Here is a 15,490-nt window from a genome sequence, read left to right as displayed (position 1 = left end):
TAGCAAACGACAATGCAAATCAGCCACAGACTGCACACAGCACAGCCAGTGATTTTCATACAGAGCGCTACGTGGCGTTACCGATAAAAAAAACCTAAACAGCCTAACTACATAGCACCCATGCGCCCCACAAAAAATTTTACTAATTGTTTTGGGCAGTGGCCAATATAGATTAGAACAAATTTTTCATAATTACAATAACAAAGAAATCAAATGCACACACGTATTGATAGAATGTTGGTGAAAAGTTACAATTTTCTCACAGTTCATAAAGACAGACCTGATCGTTCACCACGGTAAAATAGCAGTGTTTTTCTCAAAGTCTGAGAAGTAAAAGAAAATGAACACGGAACTAGTGGATTTCCATGCAGTCTTGAAGAAGCAGTGTTGTCTTTCGAACGGAAAGACAGTGCTGACTCTTGACATGCAGACAGGTAATGGGCCACAATAGAGCAAACCCACCGCAGAGTCAGTCGAAGTTTTGAAGAATATTGGTACGTAGGTCATCACAAAGTAGACCCATTGTAGTCCTGGTAGAGCTTACGGTATTGATGGACAACCAGAGGTGCAGATCCAGTGCAGTCCTTGTTGAAATAATGGAATTGGTGGGCCATCAAAGATGCAGTTCCACTGCAGTCCTTGTAGAGACGGCCAGCGGCCATATGTTGCGACTGTACAGGTGCACAATCACCATCGAAGAGTCTTGCAGAGAATATAGCAAGTCTATAAACCACCACTTGTGCACGCACAAAGCTTTTGGAATTGTCCTTAGAACCAGCAATGCTGTTAATCAGTCCCTTGCTGAATTATTAAGAAACGTCCAAACACTAACAGTCCTCTTTTTTCACATATTGTGCATATACTATGACCAACAGAAATATGTGCAGTGAAATGAATGCTTACAAGTTACTCAATTTGATGAACTGGTGTCAATTACAATTTTATAACATGAGAATACAATAACAAAGGTACAAAATACATCGTTAAAGAACATAACAATACATATAACATTTGTAGTAATATGGGCTTTACAAAAGAATCGAACTAACATATACATCAGTGTTACAGGAATTATGACATAAGTACATACATAAAAGATCAGAATAACTTTTGAAACATCAACTTCACACATAGTAACAAAACAGAACAGATAAATAATGTCTAAACATCTTTACAAAGTAAATAACATAGTATTTTAAAAAATCTACAACGTAAATCTTATTAGCTGAACACATAAAGACAGGAAAAATACAAATTCACACAAAAGTACAGGACAGGGTTTGTTTTCAGTGTGACATTTGGTACTGCAGTCCAACCCAAAACTTCATTCCGTAGATCTTTGGGTCTTGTGTCATTCAGATCATCATCTACCTTTGTAGATAAGTTAGTGAACTGATTCGAAAGTTCGGCTACTTTCCTTGATAATGAATTGATTTCCTCAGTGTGTTTTTCTGAACCAAGTTTCAGAGTGTCCATTTGTGTTGAAATCGTATCTACTGTGTCCTTTAAGTTAACCTTAGTTTTTGCAAGTTGCGTAACCGAATCAGTAGATGCAACTGAGTCAATTTTAGCTTGCAAGGTGTCGTGATTTTCATGAACAATAGTTTGCAGTTCTTTTATGGCTGCTTCGTGATTCTGTAATGTATTTTCATGACGCCAAAAATAGGTTGAAAATGCTCACAAATTTGTGTTTATACATCATTACAGACTTTTTGACATTTAGATTCGATTTTAAGTAACTCAGCAGTTAAATCTTCACGTGTTCGTTCAAGCCTGGTGTATAACTTTTGAAGATTTTGTCCCATTTCTTTCTGATTTTGTTCAAGAGTTGTGTCTAACTTTTCTAGCCATTGTCCCATTTGTTGCACTAACTGTAATAACAATGCACTGGTGTCTGAAACATGTTCCTCAGTGCTATTCAGTAGTGCATTTGAACCGGCAATATTCGCATTTTGAAAAGCAGAAAATGTGTCTTGATTTATTGGAGAAAATGGTGAGGACGCAAAACCTGAATCTACAGTATTTTGCAAGGTTGTGTCCTGTCATTTCGGATTCCTGAGGCGCGCTGTTGACGACCGATCGATCGATAATGCTTCCCTGTTCACTAATCGTTTTACTGTGTTCACCGTTATTTGCAGCCCGCTCCATTTCCCTATGCACTATTACTAAATTACCACTTTGAACATTAGTTAATTCATTACTCGATGGCGCTAACACACTGCCTTCGTCTTCAACTGTCATTTCTCAGTTTATTTTGGAGCCTAGTGTTACGTTTTTCACACGCCATTATTGTCACAATATTTCACACGATAACACAGAAAACTACAATTTGAAGAGCAAAATAAGAAAACACATTAACATAGCACTGAAAATACTATCTAGCTAATTGCAAGCGCAGCTGCGAAATACTTGGTGAAAATCTACCTGCATGCCACAACTGTTTTACTGTACAACAATGAAAAACTACAATTACAAAGGAAATTCTCTCTATAATTACGCGCTAGCAAGAAACACTAATTGCAGAAACTACAAGAAAAAATCAGAAGATTCCAATGAGGTATCCTCGGCTAAGGGTCGACATATGAAATGTCCCCTTAGAAAAAATTATGAATTACTGTGCTGATAAACCTCTTACATTATTTGATTTTCAAAAAGCTGAGCAGAGCTGAACGTACTCAAACATTTCGCTCTTTACCTATTCTGATCAACACTAAACTGACACAATATTTTTAACGCAACGCAATCTGACTTTCAATAATCCCTACAAAAGAATGGCCCTGACTAACATTAAGCTATACCTTTCACAAATCACTTACCTCACAAAAATCTTCGTTACTCCAACTACTGCAATACAGCGAGCGCCACTACTGCCAGCTAAATAAAACATTATAACTACTGAAGGCACTAACTACTGATAGGCACAGTTAGCAAATGAAAGATTTTAATAGAGAACAAACAATGTATTTACCTTAACAGTATTCAATAGTCATAATATATATAGCAGTTCATGGCATCCAGTCTTACAAATGTACTGTCCCTGACGGACACAAGTCCAGATCATCCGCTCTTAAAACTCCTCCATTTCTCTCCCCACATCCACCACTGCTGGCGGCTCACCTCCAACTGCGCAACGCTATGCGCTCTTAACATCCAGCTGCCCAACACTACAATAGCAAACAACAATGCAAACAAGCCACAGACTGCACACAGCACAGCCAGTGATTTTCATACAGAGCGCTACGTGGCGTTACCAATAAAAAAAAACTAAACAGCCTACTTACATAATCTTCAAATACAAATGAGTTAAGGGAAGAAAGGACGTATTGGAGACAGATTATATTGTATCGTTGTGGTGTCCGTTTTTGAGGGAAATATCAAATGGAAATTTTAACGATGTTGTTTGGCTCCATGAAGCATGGGTATATGAAAGCCATTCAAAAAGTACATGGTGGATAGATAACTTAGTAACTGGCACCATGCCACAACCCATTAGAAATGGTGTACGTTTCACCCATGGTTTAAGGACTCGCTTTTCAAAAATTTGAGCAAATCTTCAGTAATAGTTATAGACAACGCCTCACATCATTCGACTGTCCTTGATTAGGTATCTAAAGCAACCTCCAGAAAACATGACTCTCTCCTGTGGCTACAACCAAAAAAACTCTTCGCATACCAGACGAATGTAGAGACGGTGAATTACTTGATCTCGTAGCTCAGAGCACCTTTACTTGTACGTATTATAGATCATGTGGAAAATATACCGTCATTTGGCCCTCAGACATCAATCATACCACTCCCAGGTATGTGACAGTGAACACTAAATGTACAGAGGCAGAAGTGGAAAGACTGAAAAAGGATGCTGTAAAACAAACTTCGTTCTCAGATTGGCATAAGATAAGATACACGAAAAATAAGTTACAATGAAAGCATGTCAGAATGAATGTGTAGTGGAAAATAACAATGAACGATTTAATATTTCGTTAAATTATGACAGCAGCTCTAGTGATCACTCAGATGATAGTGAACGTGATGCAGATATGTGTCAGGTATAGTGTGTAACCAAAAATTGATTTGTGTTCACCTGTTGCAATTTTCTCCGTTTGCTTACATAATTAGTGACTTTGCGACGTATATGTGACTCAACGATCATCTTACTGCTGTTATTCGCCTATAGCGTGTTGTTACAGCACCTTAAAGCATCGCCGTTCGCACATCAGCTGTGGCCACCACCACTCTCTACCCACTACCTCCAAAGACAGTGGCAACAGTCGGTAATCAAAGCTGATAATCGTCTTGACCACTGTATTTCTTAATTTTGTACTCCCTCACGTTTTTCGGCCATACGCCACTCTCACAGGCTGTGCAAAAGAAGTTCATGAAAGAGTGTCAATGGAAAAACACTGATATAGTGACACAAAACATACAGCATAAATAAGGAAGAAGCAAGCGCTGAGAAGAAAAGAGTGATAAAATACGTGAAGTGCACTTCATAAAAAACAAAAAACGAGGGTAAGTAGGACACAACAAACTATCTATAACACATTCTTAGGAAAAAAAAACTGAATTTGACAGATGTTAATTTTCCACTATTTGTATTGAATCAGATATTAAATACACACATCTGTTGTATTCCAATCCTTATAGACGTATATTGCATTTTGTATTTTATTTTATAAACTGATGCTTACCTCTGCAGATTAAAAAACACTTCCTGTCATTTAGCCAGTAAAGTTGTAAATTTTGTTTTATCTTATGGCTGGAACACCAGAATACCAACATACCGATTTTAACGTTTTCACATGTACATTTCTGGATACTAAACTACACATGTGTTATAATTTATTGTTTTATCGAACAGCTAGAAGTTCATGTATTTTAATTACATTTTATACATTGACTCCATCTTGTGTTGATAATTTTCTCCATCCTTGCACCAGATGAATATTTGTTAAATAATAATCATAGTAATGTAATAGACATAATATAATATTATTTGTCATTTGAAACTAAACGTAACAGTCAGTTGTAGCAGGACTTCTGTATCTCATAATGTACAATTTTCACATCTGGCGTTCTTCTTCACCTAGTACCTTGATGTGTTCAGTGAGTCAGTTTGCACTCACATGTGGAGTAATGTAGACCACATACATTGTATCCATGTTTGGTAAATTCATTTACGTTTTACCAAAGAATAGATATTTTGGTGAGTTCTACCTCTCTTCTTTTTTTACAGCGTTTCATGTATCTTATCAATGTTTTCTCACTGAGTACTTGCTTCTTCCGTTTCTACGCTGCACTTTTTATATAAATGTACCAATGTTTTTTCACTGATGCCATTTCATTTGTTTTTCTTGTGCAGCGTTTGAGAAAGGGCTGAGGCCGAATCGTGAAGGGCAGTATTACAGTGATCGAGACTGTTATCAGTTTTTGAGTGCTTTAAAAATGGCCGCATCCTCACAGAGCATTTATGCATTTTGCAACAGTCCGTAAACTGACAACTAGCTTCCTTCTTGGTGTGCGCCCAGCTATGGATCGCACGAGCACGTGACACGTTGTGTGCGAGCCGGCGACTCTGGTCAGCACCATCACCATCCATCTCAGTTATTGAACTATATGAAATAGAGTCGTCATAATTTCTGTACTGTTTGCGTTAGGTCGTTCAAACTGTACGGCTGGCCGAGGGGCATGTTGGGAATTAGTTCAAATGGTTCAAATGTCTCTGAGGACTATGGGACTTAACATCTTAGGTCATCAGTCCCCTAGAACTTAGAACTACTTAAACCTAACTAACCTAAGGACATCACACACATCCATGCCCGAGGCAGGACTCGAACTTGCGACGGTAGCAGTCCCGCGGTTCCGGACTGCAGCGCTAGAACCGCACGACCACCGCGGACTGCCTGGGAATTAGTATGCGCTGTATTGTTTGGTTTAGCGACGAAGCCCACTTTCGTCAGTAAGCTAAATTGGCGCATTTTTGGGACAGAGAATTCGCATTTCGCGATCGAGAAGCCTCTTCACCCTCAACGGGTGACTGTGTGGTGTGCCATGTCCAATCACGGAATAATCAGTGCGATATTCCTTGATGGCATGTAAACTTAAACTCAGTCCACAGGCCCTGGCGGACCAATCGGTACCGACCGGCCGCCGTGTCATCATTAACCAACAGGCCTCACAGGATGCTGATATGGAGGGGCATGTGGTCAGCACATCGCTCTCCCGACCGTCTCGTAGACTGGAGCCGCTACTTCTCAATCAAGTAGCTCCTCGGTTGGCCTCACAAGGGGTGAGTGCAGCCTGCTTGCCAACAGCGCTCGGCGGACCGGATGGTCGCCCATCCAAGTTCTAGTCCGGCCTGACAGCGCTTATCTTCGGTGATCTGACAGGAACCGAGGTTATCGCTGCGGCAAGGCCGTTGCCTCCTTGCTGGCACAGTGACTACCAAATGGTACGCGTCGGTTTAGGAAGATGATTTTTTTTCTCCATTATCTAAAGTAACCCTGAGTTCGACAAAATGTGGTTCACGCAAGACGGAGCTCGACGTCATCGAAGCAGGAGCGTGTTTGATATTCTGGAGGAGTACTTTGGGGACTGCATTCTGGTTCTGCGGTACACAGAGGCCACTGGCATGTGCCTCGATTGGCCGCCATATTCGCCGGATATGAACACATGCGACTGATTTTAATGGCGCTGTCTTAAAGGCAAAGTGAACAGCAATAATTCCAAGACCTTTGCTGAGCTGAAAACAGCCATTCAGTAGGTCATCGTGAAAGTAGGCTGTTTAGGTTCTTATATTGGTAACGCCGCCGCCACGTAGCGCTCTGTATGAAAATCACTGGCTGTGCTGTGTGCAGTCTGTGGCTGGTTGGCAATGTTGTAATACTCGCCATTGCACCGTTGGGCAGTTGGCTGTTAACAGCGCTTAGCGTTGCGCAGTTGGAGGTGAGCCGCCAGCAGTTGTGGATGTGGGGAGAGAGATGGCGGACTTTTGAAATTTGTAAGACTGGATGTCATCAACTGCTATATATATTATGACTACTAAGGTAAATACATTGTTTGTTCTCTATCATAATCTTTCATTTTCTAACTATTCCTATCAGTAGTTAGTGCCTTCCGTAGTCTGAATCTTTTATTTAGCTGGCAGTAGTGGCTCTCGCTGTATTGCAGTAGTTCAAGTAACGAAGATTTTTGGTGAGGTAAGTGATTTGTGAAAGGTATAGGTCAATGTTAGTCAGGGCCATTCTCTTGCAGGGATTATTGAAAGTCAGATTGCGTTGCGCTAAAAATATTGTGTGTTAGTTTAAGCACAGTTTTGTATAATTTTTCCAAGGGGACGTTTCAATGGACAGCAACGATCTTTCTACACTTCTGCGGGTCATGCAGAATTTCGCTGTTCGTCTGCGCCACATCATCGCCAATGGTGGCAGGCATATCCAACATGTCATAACCTAAATCCGAATATCTGTAGTGACGTTGAATAAAGAGTGTGCTCGCCGTAGTTAGTAACTAACTTACGGTTTTTTTCGTACAGTTCAATAATTGTCACCCTGTACAAAGTAATTTAAATCGAAGTATAACGAGTCCGCACTACGAAGCGGCCCATACCACATAAATTCAAAATAACGAAGTGTCTTAATGATTGTAACAGACGTAATCATTTTGTTTGTCTTCTTAGGCTGAATTTTTCAGAGAACAGCTGACAGGAATTAAGTCAACACTCACCTTTCGAAATCAGCGCTACCTTACTTCAAATTCCCAGTGGCGCCCGGTGAAACGCTTGTCACGTCAGTTGGAAAAATTCCGAAGAACTGTAAAAGAATGATTAACAGAATTTTGGCACGTACAAGACATCTTATAACCCATAGCATCAGACATATGCGTTACTGACTCGCCATAGCAAGCTTATGTGACCTCCACGATCGCTCTAGTGTGAACTACAAAAATAAAATAAACAACTGCGTTTTTTAAATCGAATGTACCTTTACCAAAAAAAAGGCGCTTTTCGCTGTATTATCCTGACGAGGCACCTTATTGCTATTAACACGGTCCGCGAGAGTGACTACTGTACATGGCGCTATAAGGAAGGCAGAGAAAGCAAGTGAAAGAGTTGAAAGCAAATAAGTCGCCATGCCCGGATGGATTCCTCCTTACCTAGTTTACATTCCTCGTGAATCTTTCGCGTAGTGCAAACCACGATGCGACTGGAAAAAAAAGCGCAGGTTATTTCTGTATAGAGGAAGAACATAATGAACCCGCAAAATCACAGACAATTTCCTTGAGACGGAAAAGCTTCTGTCAACAAATCAGCATGGATTTCGAAAGAATCGCTCTTGCGAAAGTCATCTTACTCTTTTCTCACCTGATGTTCTCCGGACCGTGGACAAAAGGTAACAGGCAGAGTTCTTGATTCCCGAAAATCGTGTGACACTGTGCTCTCGGCCGACTATGAACAAAGGCTCGAGCATACGGTTTCCAGATATGTGAGTGGCTCAACAATTTTTTAGTAATAGAACCCAGTATGTTGTCCTATACGACGAGTGTTCAACAGAGACAATGGTATCGTCAGGAGTGCCCCACGGAAATGTAATAAGACCGTTCTTATTCTTTATGTATGAGGGGAAGTGAAAACGTAAAGGCAGTTCTGAAATTTCTCGCAGTAGGGCTTGGTAACACTGCTGAAGTGTTATAGGCGGCAACAGTTCTGTACAACGTGTCACTCTTATTCCGGCCATAGTTGTATTGTAGCAGACAGTGAAACGTGTCATCTCCATTGTCGATCTGCACCAAAGAGAAAAAGAGGGCAGTGATTCGCTTTTTGTTTGCGGAAACACTTAAAGCTGTGGAAATTATTCATCGAATGCAAGCGCAATGTGGTTAAAGTTGCTTATCGCGAAGTAAGATGTACGAATTGATAGAGCGCTTCCCAAACACAGAAGAACTTCTCCAAGTGACTAGGAAATATCGGGCAGGCCATCGCTGTTGACAGCTGAGGACAAGTTGAAAGTCATTTATGGTATGGTGATGGAAAACTGTGAACAGTGAAAACTACTGAGAAGTGTAGCGAACTAAACTGAAATCTGGAATCAGATTCAAATGTCGCTGAAAACTGCGAAAATGTGTCATCCTGCAGCAAGATAACGGTGAGCCACAGTCTGCGGAACGGACGGCCGAAACAGTAAAGGAGTTGGGATGTGAATTGCTGGAACACCTGCCAGACAGTCCAGACCGGACTCCATGCTATTTTCATATGTTTGGACCACTGAAGGAAGCGCTCAGGGGAAGAAGTTTTGCAACCGATGCTGATGTCGTTGATGCGGTGCAAAATTGATTACAGGTGCAGCCAAAAACCGGCGAAATCAAAAACCTTGTGAAACGGTGGACAAACTGCATTAAAGTCCAGAGAGGTTACGTAGAAAATAATGCATGTTTCAGTTTTCTATCATTAAAATAAATATTCCTTTTGTCAGACGACCGTTTACTTTTTGAATTCTTCTCGTACATAACTAATCTGACGGACAGGCTGAGCAGCAATCTGCCGCTGTTTTCTGATGACACTGTGGTATACGCAAAGGTGTCGTGATTGAAGGGGGTACAAGATGACGCAGATAAAAATTGTAGTTGGTATGATTTAGTTTCAGCTTGCTCTTTAATTGTATGAATACGTAAGTTAATGCATATGACAAGGAAAGATGTCGATTAAATATCTAGGTATATCGTTGCAAGGCGATATGAAATGGGAAGAGCAGGTAAACATGGTAGCTAGAAAGACGGATGGTCGACACCGGTTTAAGGGAAAAAAAATCCAATTCATCTATAACAGGGGCCACGTATACAACACTGGCGTTACCCATTTGTGAGTACTGCTCAGGTATTGGTGATCCCCACCAGGTAGGATTAAAGGGACATATCGAAGCAGTTCAGAGGCGATCAACACACAAGTATTACAGAAATGCTACGTGAACTCGGTAGGGAATCCCTGGCGAGAAGATGACATTATTTTCGAGAAAATTCAAAGAACCCGCATTTGATGCTGACTGAAGAACGATTCTACTGCCGCCAATGTGCATTTCATGTAAAGACCACGAAGATAAATTAGGTCACGTCCAGAGGCATGTGGACAATGGTTTTAGTAGCATTAGTAGCAGTAGTAGTACATATCTTTTATTGGACATGTTTAAGTTCACTTTCTTTACTAAGGTCATGACTTGATTTGAACTGTGCTCCTTTTCTGAAATAAATGCATGATCCTCTGCTCTTTGAAGTAGCCCTAAACTAAGAGTGTGTCCGTTATTGTCTACGTATGTTGTGAGCGATTTTTACAGAATTTTCTAAACAGCTAGAGATTCTCGTTAGAGAGGGAAGTATTTTCTATGGATTTATCCTAAAACAGAAATACTTTTCCTATTGGTGACAACAGGGAGGAGGAGATTAGTGTTTAACGTCCCGTCGACAACGAGGTCATTAGAGACGGAGGCGCAAGCTCGGGTGAGGGAAGGATGGGGAAGGAAATCGGCCGTGCCCTTTCAAAGGAGCCATCCCGGCATTTGCCTGAAGCGATTTAGGGAAATCACGGAAAACCTAAATCAGGATGGCCGGAGACAGGATTGAACCGACGTCCTCCCGAATACGAGTCCAGTGTGCTAACCACTGCAGCACCTCGCTGGGTGGTGACGACAGGTACTTGACCATATGTCACCTGAGACCCACCCACTATACCTTCGAGAATCAGCTGTATCAATATTCCCTCCCAGTCCTGTTCAGATGTGGACCATACCTGGTAAAATCTCCATCTATTAATAGTCCTGACAGCCGCCAGAAGAGCATGTGCAAAGTTGGTTGCTGCCAGTGCCACCTTCAGCACCACATTATTCCGCCTCACAGCGCTATTAATGTGTGACTGGTCATGACGCTGGAACAGCTCAACAATGTGTACATTTCGCTCACTCTGTTTGCGACTGAAGCATGAAAGAAGATAGTGATACAAGGTATTCTCCGCATATACATTACGGCAGCCGGCTGGTCCCAGCGAAGGTTCGAGTCCTCCCTCGGGGATGGATGTGTGTGTTTGTCCCTAGTACAATTTAGGTTAAGTAGTGTGTAAGCTTAGGGACTGATGACCATACGAGTTAAGTCCCATAAGATGCCACACACACACACATTACGGTAGCATATGGCGTACATCTAGATGTAGCTGTAGGTGTGCATAAGTGAAATATAGACGACTGGGAGATGAGTCTAGTCTCGATACGGGCTGCAAATGGGAGAAACCTGTTGATATAAGCGACTTCGGTAAAAGGGAACGTCGTTGTGGCCCGGCATGTGAGAACGAAGATCTCGGAAATTCCGTGGCTACACGGCTGCTTGTGTAGTACTATTGTGAACATCTACGAAAAGTGGCTGAAGGACGATGAAACGACCAGTAGGTGACAATGTGTTGAACGTCCACGCCTCATAACATAACATGGAGGTCGGAAGCTCGACTCCTCTGTAAACTCGGAAAGGGCAGCGATCTGTGTCAGAATCCTTGAATCACACAAAGTACAATGATGTGCTGAAGAGCAATGTCTCTGAAATTTTATTCTGTCCTTAACAGCAGTTGAGGTATTACATGTCTTGCGTATCACTCAGTCCACTTTCCCGCTCGCTGACGCAAGTTACCTCCCTCTGCCACTAGAGGGCTCCGCATTGCAGCGTCTAATATGTCGGTTGTGGTAACGTAAATAAGTCGCTAAATGAGAAACAGTGTGTTGTAATCGCGTTTCTAACCGCAGAAAACGTGCCTCCATAGGAGAAAGAAAGCTGTGTACGGTGATGATTGTGTCAACGCCAGTAATGTGTGACTTTGGGTTGTTCGTGCTTGTAATGAAAGAAACAGTGGTGATAACCTCAACGTGTGTGACAGAGCTCGGAGTGGACAACAGTGTTCTGAATCTGAGGAGGCTCGCCGGAATCGGGTTGATGAATTCGTCAGAGAAAATCGTCAGGTAACACAGACACAGCTCTCAGGTAAGTCTGGCGTATTACGAGAGCGTTTTGAGAGCGAGAGTGATGGGTTCTTAACGCCACTGTGATAGGTGACGTGTTTATTCACTTGTTAGACCTCAAAGGCAAGAGATTAGTCACATGTTAATATGCGACCTTCAGTAATTGCGTTATGTGTTAAGAGTATATTGACCGGGACTTTCTTAGAGGAGGTCTGGGCAGGTGTAAGTTAAATTGTGTGTTCGCAAATACCTGAATCCTTGTTCTGCTGGTGAGACAAGAGGCGCATGGCCACCCACACGCCAGAGGCTTCGTGTGTTTGAATAGCGACGTCTCGAGATGTTCCCAGAACTTTTCTCAAAGGCAGCGTAAGCTTGACGTTCTCTAAGGCTATAGATACAGCAATACGGAATATCTCAGTAGGCAGTACAGTTGAATAGGAATGGACATCCCTAAAAAGGGCGATAACATAAGTTGGGAAAGAAAACATAGGTACAAAGAAGGTAATTGCTAATAAACCATGGGTAACAGAAGAAATATTTCAATTGATCGACGAAAGAAGGAAGTACAAAATGTTCCGCGAGGCTCAGGAATACAGAAATACAAGTCGCTGAGGAATGAAATAAATAGTAAGTGCAGGGGAGCTAAGGCGAAATGGCTGCATGAAGAATGTGAAGGAATCGGAATGGAAATGATTGTCAGTGGGACAGACGCAGCATACAGGAAAGTCAAAACAACCTTCGGTGACATTAAAAACAAAAGGTGCTAACATTAAGAGTGCAATGGGAATTCCACTGTTAAAAAATGTAGACGAGAGAGCGGATACGTGAAAAGAATACATTGAAAGCCTCTATGAGGGCAAGATTTGTGCTACAAGAAGAATCAGGAGTCAATTTAGAAGAGATAGGGGACCTGGTATTAGAATTTAAAAGAGCTTTGGAGAACTTAAGGTCAAATAAGGCAGAAATGGTAGATATCATTCCATTACAATTTCTAAAATTGTAGTGGGAAGTGGCAACAAAACGACTATTCATGTTGGTGTCTGGAATGTATGAGTCTGGCGACATACCATGTGACTTTCGGAAAAACACCATACACACAATTTCGAAGACGGCAAGAGCTGACAAGTGCGAGAATTACCGCACAATCAGCTTACCAGCTCATGTACCGAAGTTACTGACAAGAATAATATACAGAAGAATGGATAAGGAAATTGAGGATGCGGTTGACGACGGTCAGTTTGGCTTCAGAAAAGGTAAAGGCACTAGTGAGGCAATTCTGACGTTGCGGTTAATAATGGAAGCAAGACTAAAGAAAAATCAAGACACGTTTATAGGATCTGTCAACCTGGGAAAAGCGTTTGACAACGTAAAATGGTGCAAGATGTTCGGAATTCTGAGAAATATGGGGGTAAGCTATAGGGAGAGACGGGTCATATACAATATGCACAACAGTCAAGAGTGAATAATAAGAGTGGACGACCATGAGCGAAGTACTCGTATTAAAAAGGTGTAAAACAAGGATGTAATGTTTCGCCCCTACTGTTTAGTGTGTTCATCGAGGAAGCAATGATGGAAATAAAAGAAAAGTTGAGAAATGGAATTAAAATTGAAGGTGAAAGCATATCAATGATATGATTCGCTGATGACATTGCTATCCTGAGTGAAAGAGAAGAAGAATTACCTGATATGCTGAATGGAATGAACAGTCTAATGATTACAGAGCATAGACGGAGAATAAATCGAAGAAAGACGAAAGTATGAGAAGTAGTAGAAATGAGAGCAGCGAGAAACCTAACATCAGGATCGATGGTCGCGAAGTAGATGAAGTTAAGAAATTCTGTTACCTAGGCAGCAAAATAACGAGTGACGGACGTAGCAAGGAGGACATAAAAAGGAGACTAGCAATGGCAAAAAGGGCATTCCTGGCCCAGACAAGTCTACTAATATCAAATATCGGCCTTAATAGGAGGAAGAGGTTTTTGAGAATGTACGTCTGGAGTACAACATTGCATGGTAGTGAAGGACTGTGTGAAAACCGGAACAGAAGAGAATCGAAACATTTGAGATGTGGTGCTACAGACGAATGTTAAAAATTAGGTGGACTGTTAAGGTGACAAATGTGGTTCTATGCAGAATCGGAGAGGCGAGAAATATGTGGAAAACACTGATAAGAAGGAGGGACAGGATGATAGGACATCTGTCAAGACATGAGGGAATGACTTCCATGGTACTAGAGGGAACTGTAGAAGGAAAAAACTGTATAGGAAGCCAGCGATTGGAAGACATCCAGCAAATAATAGAGGACGTAGGATGCAAGTGCTAATCTGAGGTGAAAAGGTTGGCACAGGAGAGGAATTCGTGCTGGGCGTCATCAAACCAGTCAGAAGACATGACCAAAAACAAAAAAGGAAGATGTAGTTTGTAGTGGTGTTAATAAATCCTGTGGAATACCTTAATGATTTCAATGCTCTTAAATTTTCGTTATCATTAAATGATGAACCATGTACTAAAATGTTATACATTCTATAAACATTACATGTTAAAGCCCATGCCGCAGTTTACTGTCTACATGTGACGGCGTACCGTAGGAACTACTGTACAGATTTTGATACGGTTTTCATTTATACGTAGACTGAATCATGATGATAGTTTGTATGTATAAGTTGTTTGCAGTAATGATGTGTCTATCGTTGTCTGTTCGTATTTAATTAGCGTAGGAGTGACATCTAGAGGTAACGATGGGACCTCCTACGAATCGGTCAGCTAGAGAGGACTGGTTGATCTGGGGGAAGAGACCAAACAGAGAGGTCACCAGTCTCATCGGATCAGGGAAGGATGGGGAGGGAAATAGGAACCATCCCAGCATTTGCTTGAAGCAATGTAGGAAAATCACAGAAAACCGAGGACAACCGACACTAATAGTATCTGGCGGGCCATTTGAATTTGCGCGCTTACGACATGACTGGGTAACTTCAGTGCTAATTAACTTGCGAACGGTGCAACGCATCGAATTTTTTTCTTAACAACTATTTCTCAGTACAGCACCCTGCAACACCCTTACAAGCATTTCAGGCTGTTTCTGATCGCTCTACGTAATAAACGTTAAATACTGAGTTATAGGATTTTAACTTCAAAGCTCCGGTAAAATTCCACATTTGCGAGTTAGTTACTACGAGTACTGCACTTATAGAACTTGCACCACAGGTTAAACCTCCTTGTCTATGGATCCTAAATACAGCCCTGGCAAATACGCTTATGTATTTTAAAACGAACACGAGGTGCTCTTACACAGTGGTAAACGTTTGTTTCAGGAAGTATCCCCTGCGCTGGTGAAGACGGAGATCTCGAAGAACGTGAGTGAAGATAACCAAGCCTTGTGGGATTCCCCTTGCCTACAGCCAGACGACGTGGCACAGGCAGTGTTGTACATGCTGTCACAGGAGCCGCACGTGATGGTAAGTCGCCAGTGGGCTTATAGGGCCTCTACATCTACCCTGTACCCGATG

At 41.7% G+C, this 15,490-nt stretch overlaps 1 protein-coding gene across 1 annotated transcript in view; it reads left to right on the top strand.

Moving 5' to 3' along the window:
* Positions 1-15,490, top strand: part of LOC126335599 (dehydrogenase/reductase SDR family member 11-like) — an 86,559-nt gene that overhangs the window by 59,883 nt on the left and 11,186 nt on the right. The window contains exon 5 of the mRNA XM_049999049.1: positions 15,296-15,439. Within this exon, the coding sequence (XP_049855006.1) occupies positions 15,296-15,439 (144 nt within the window). The remainder of the gene's footprint in view (positions 1-15,295; positions 15,440-15,490) is intronic.

Source organism: Schistocerca gregaria, chromosome 2 (assembly GCF_023897955.1).
Source record: "Schistocerca gregaria isolate iqSchGreg1 chromosome 2, iqSchGreg1.2, whole genome shotgun sequence".
Classification (NCBI taxonomy): Eukaryota; Metazoa; Arthropoda; class Insecta; order Orthoptera; family Acrididae; genus Schistocerca; species Schistocerca gregaria.
The sequence above is the reverse complement of the archived record's forward strand: the minus strand, read 5'-3'. Positions and strand labels throughout refer to the sequence as shown.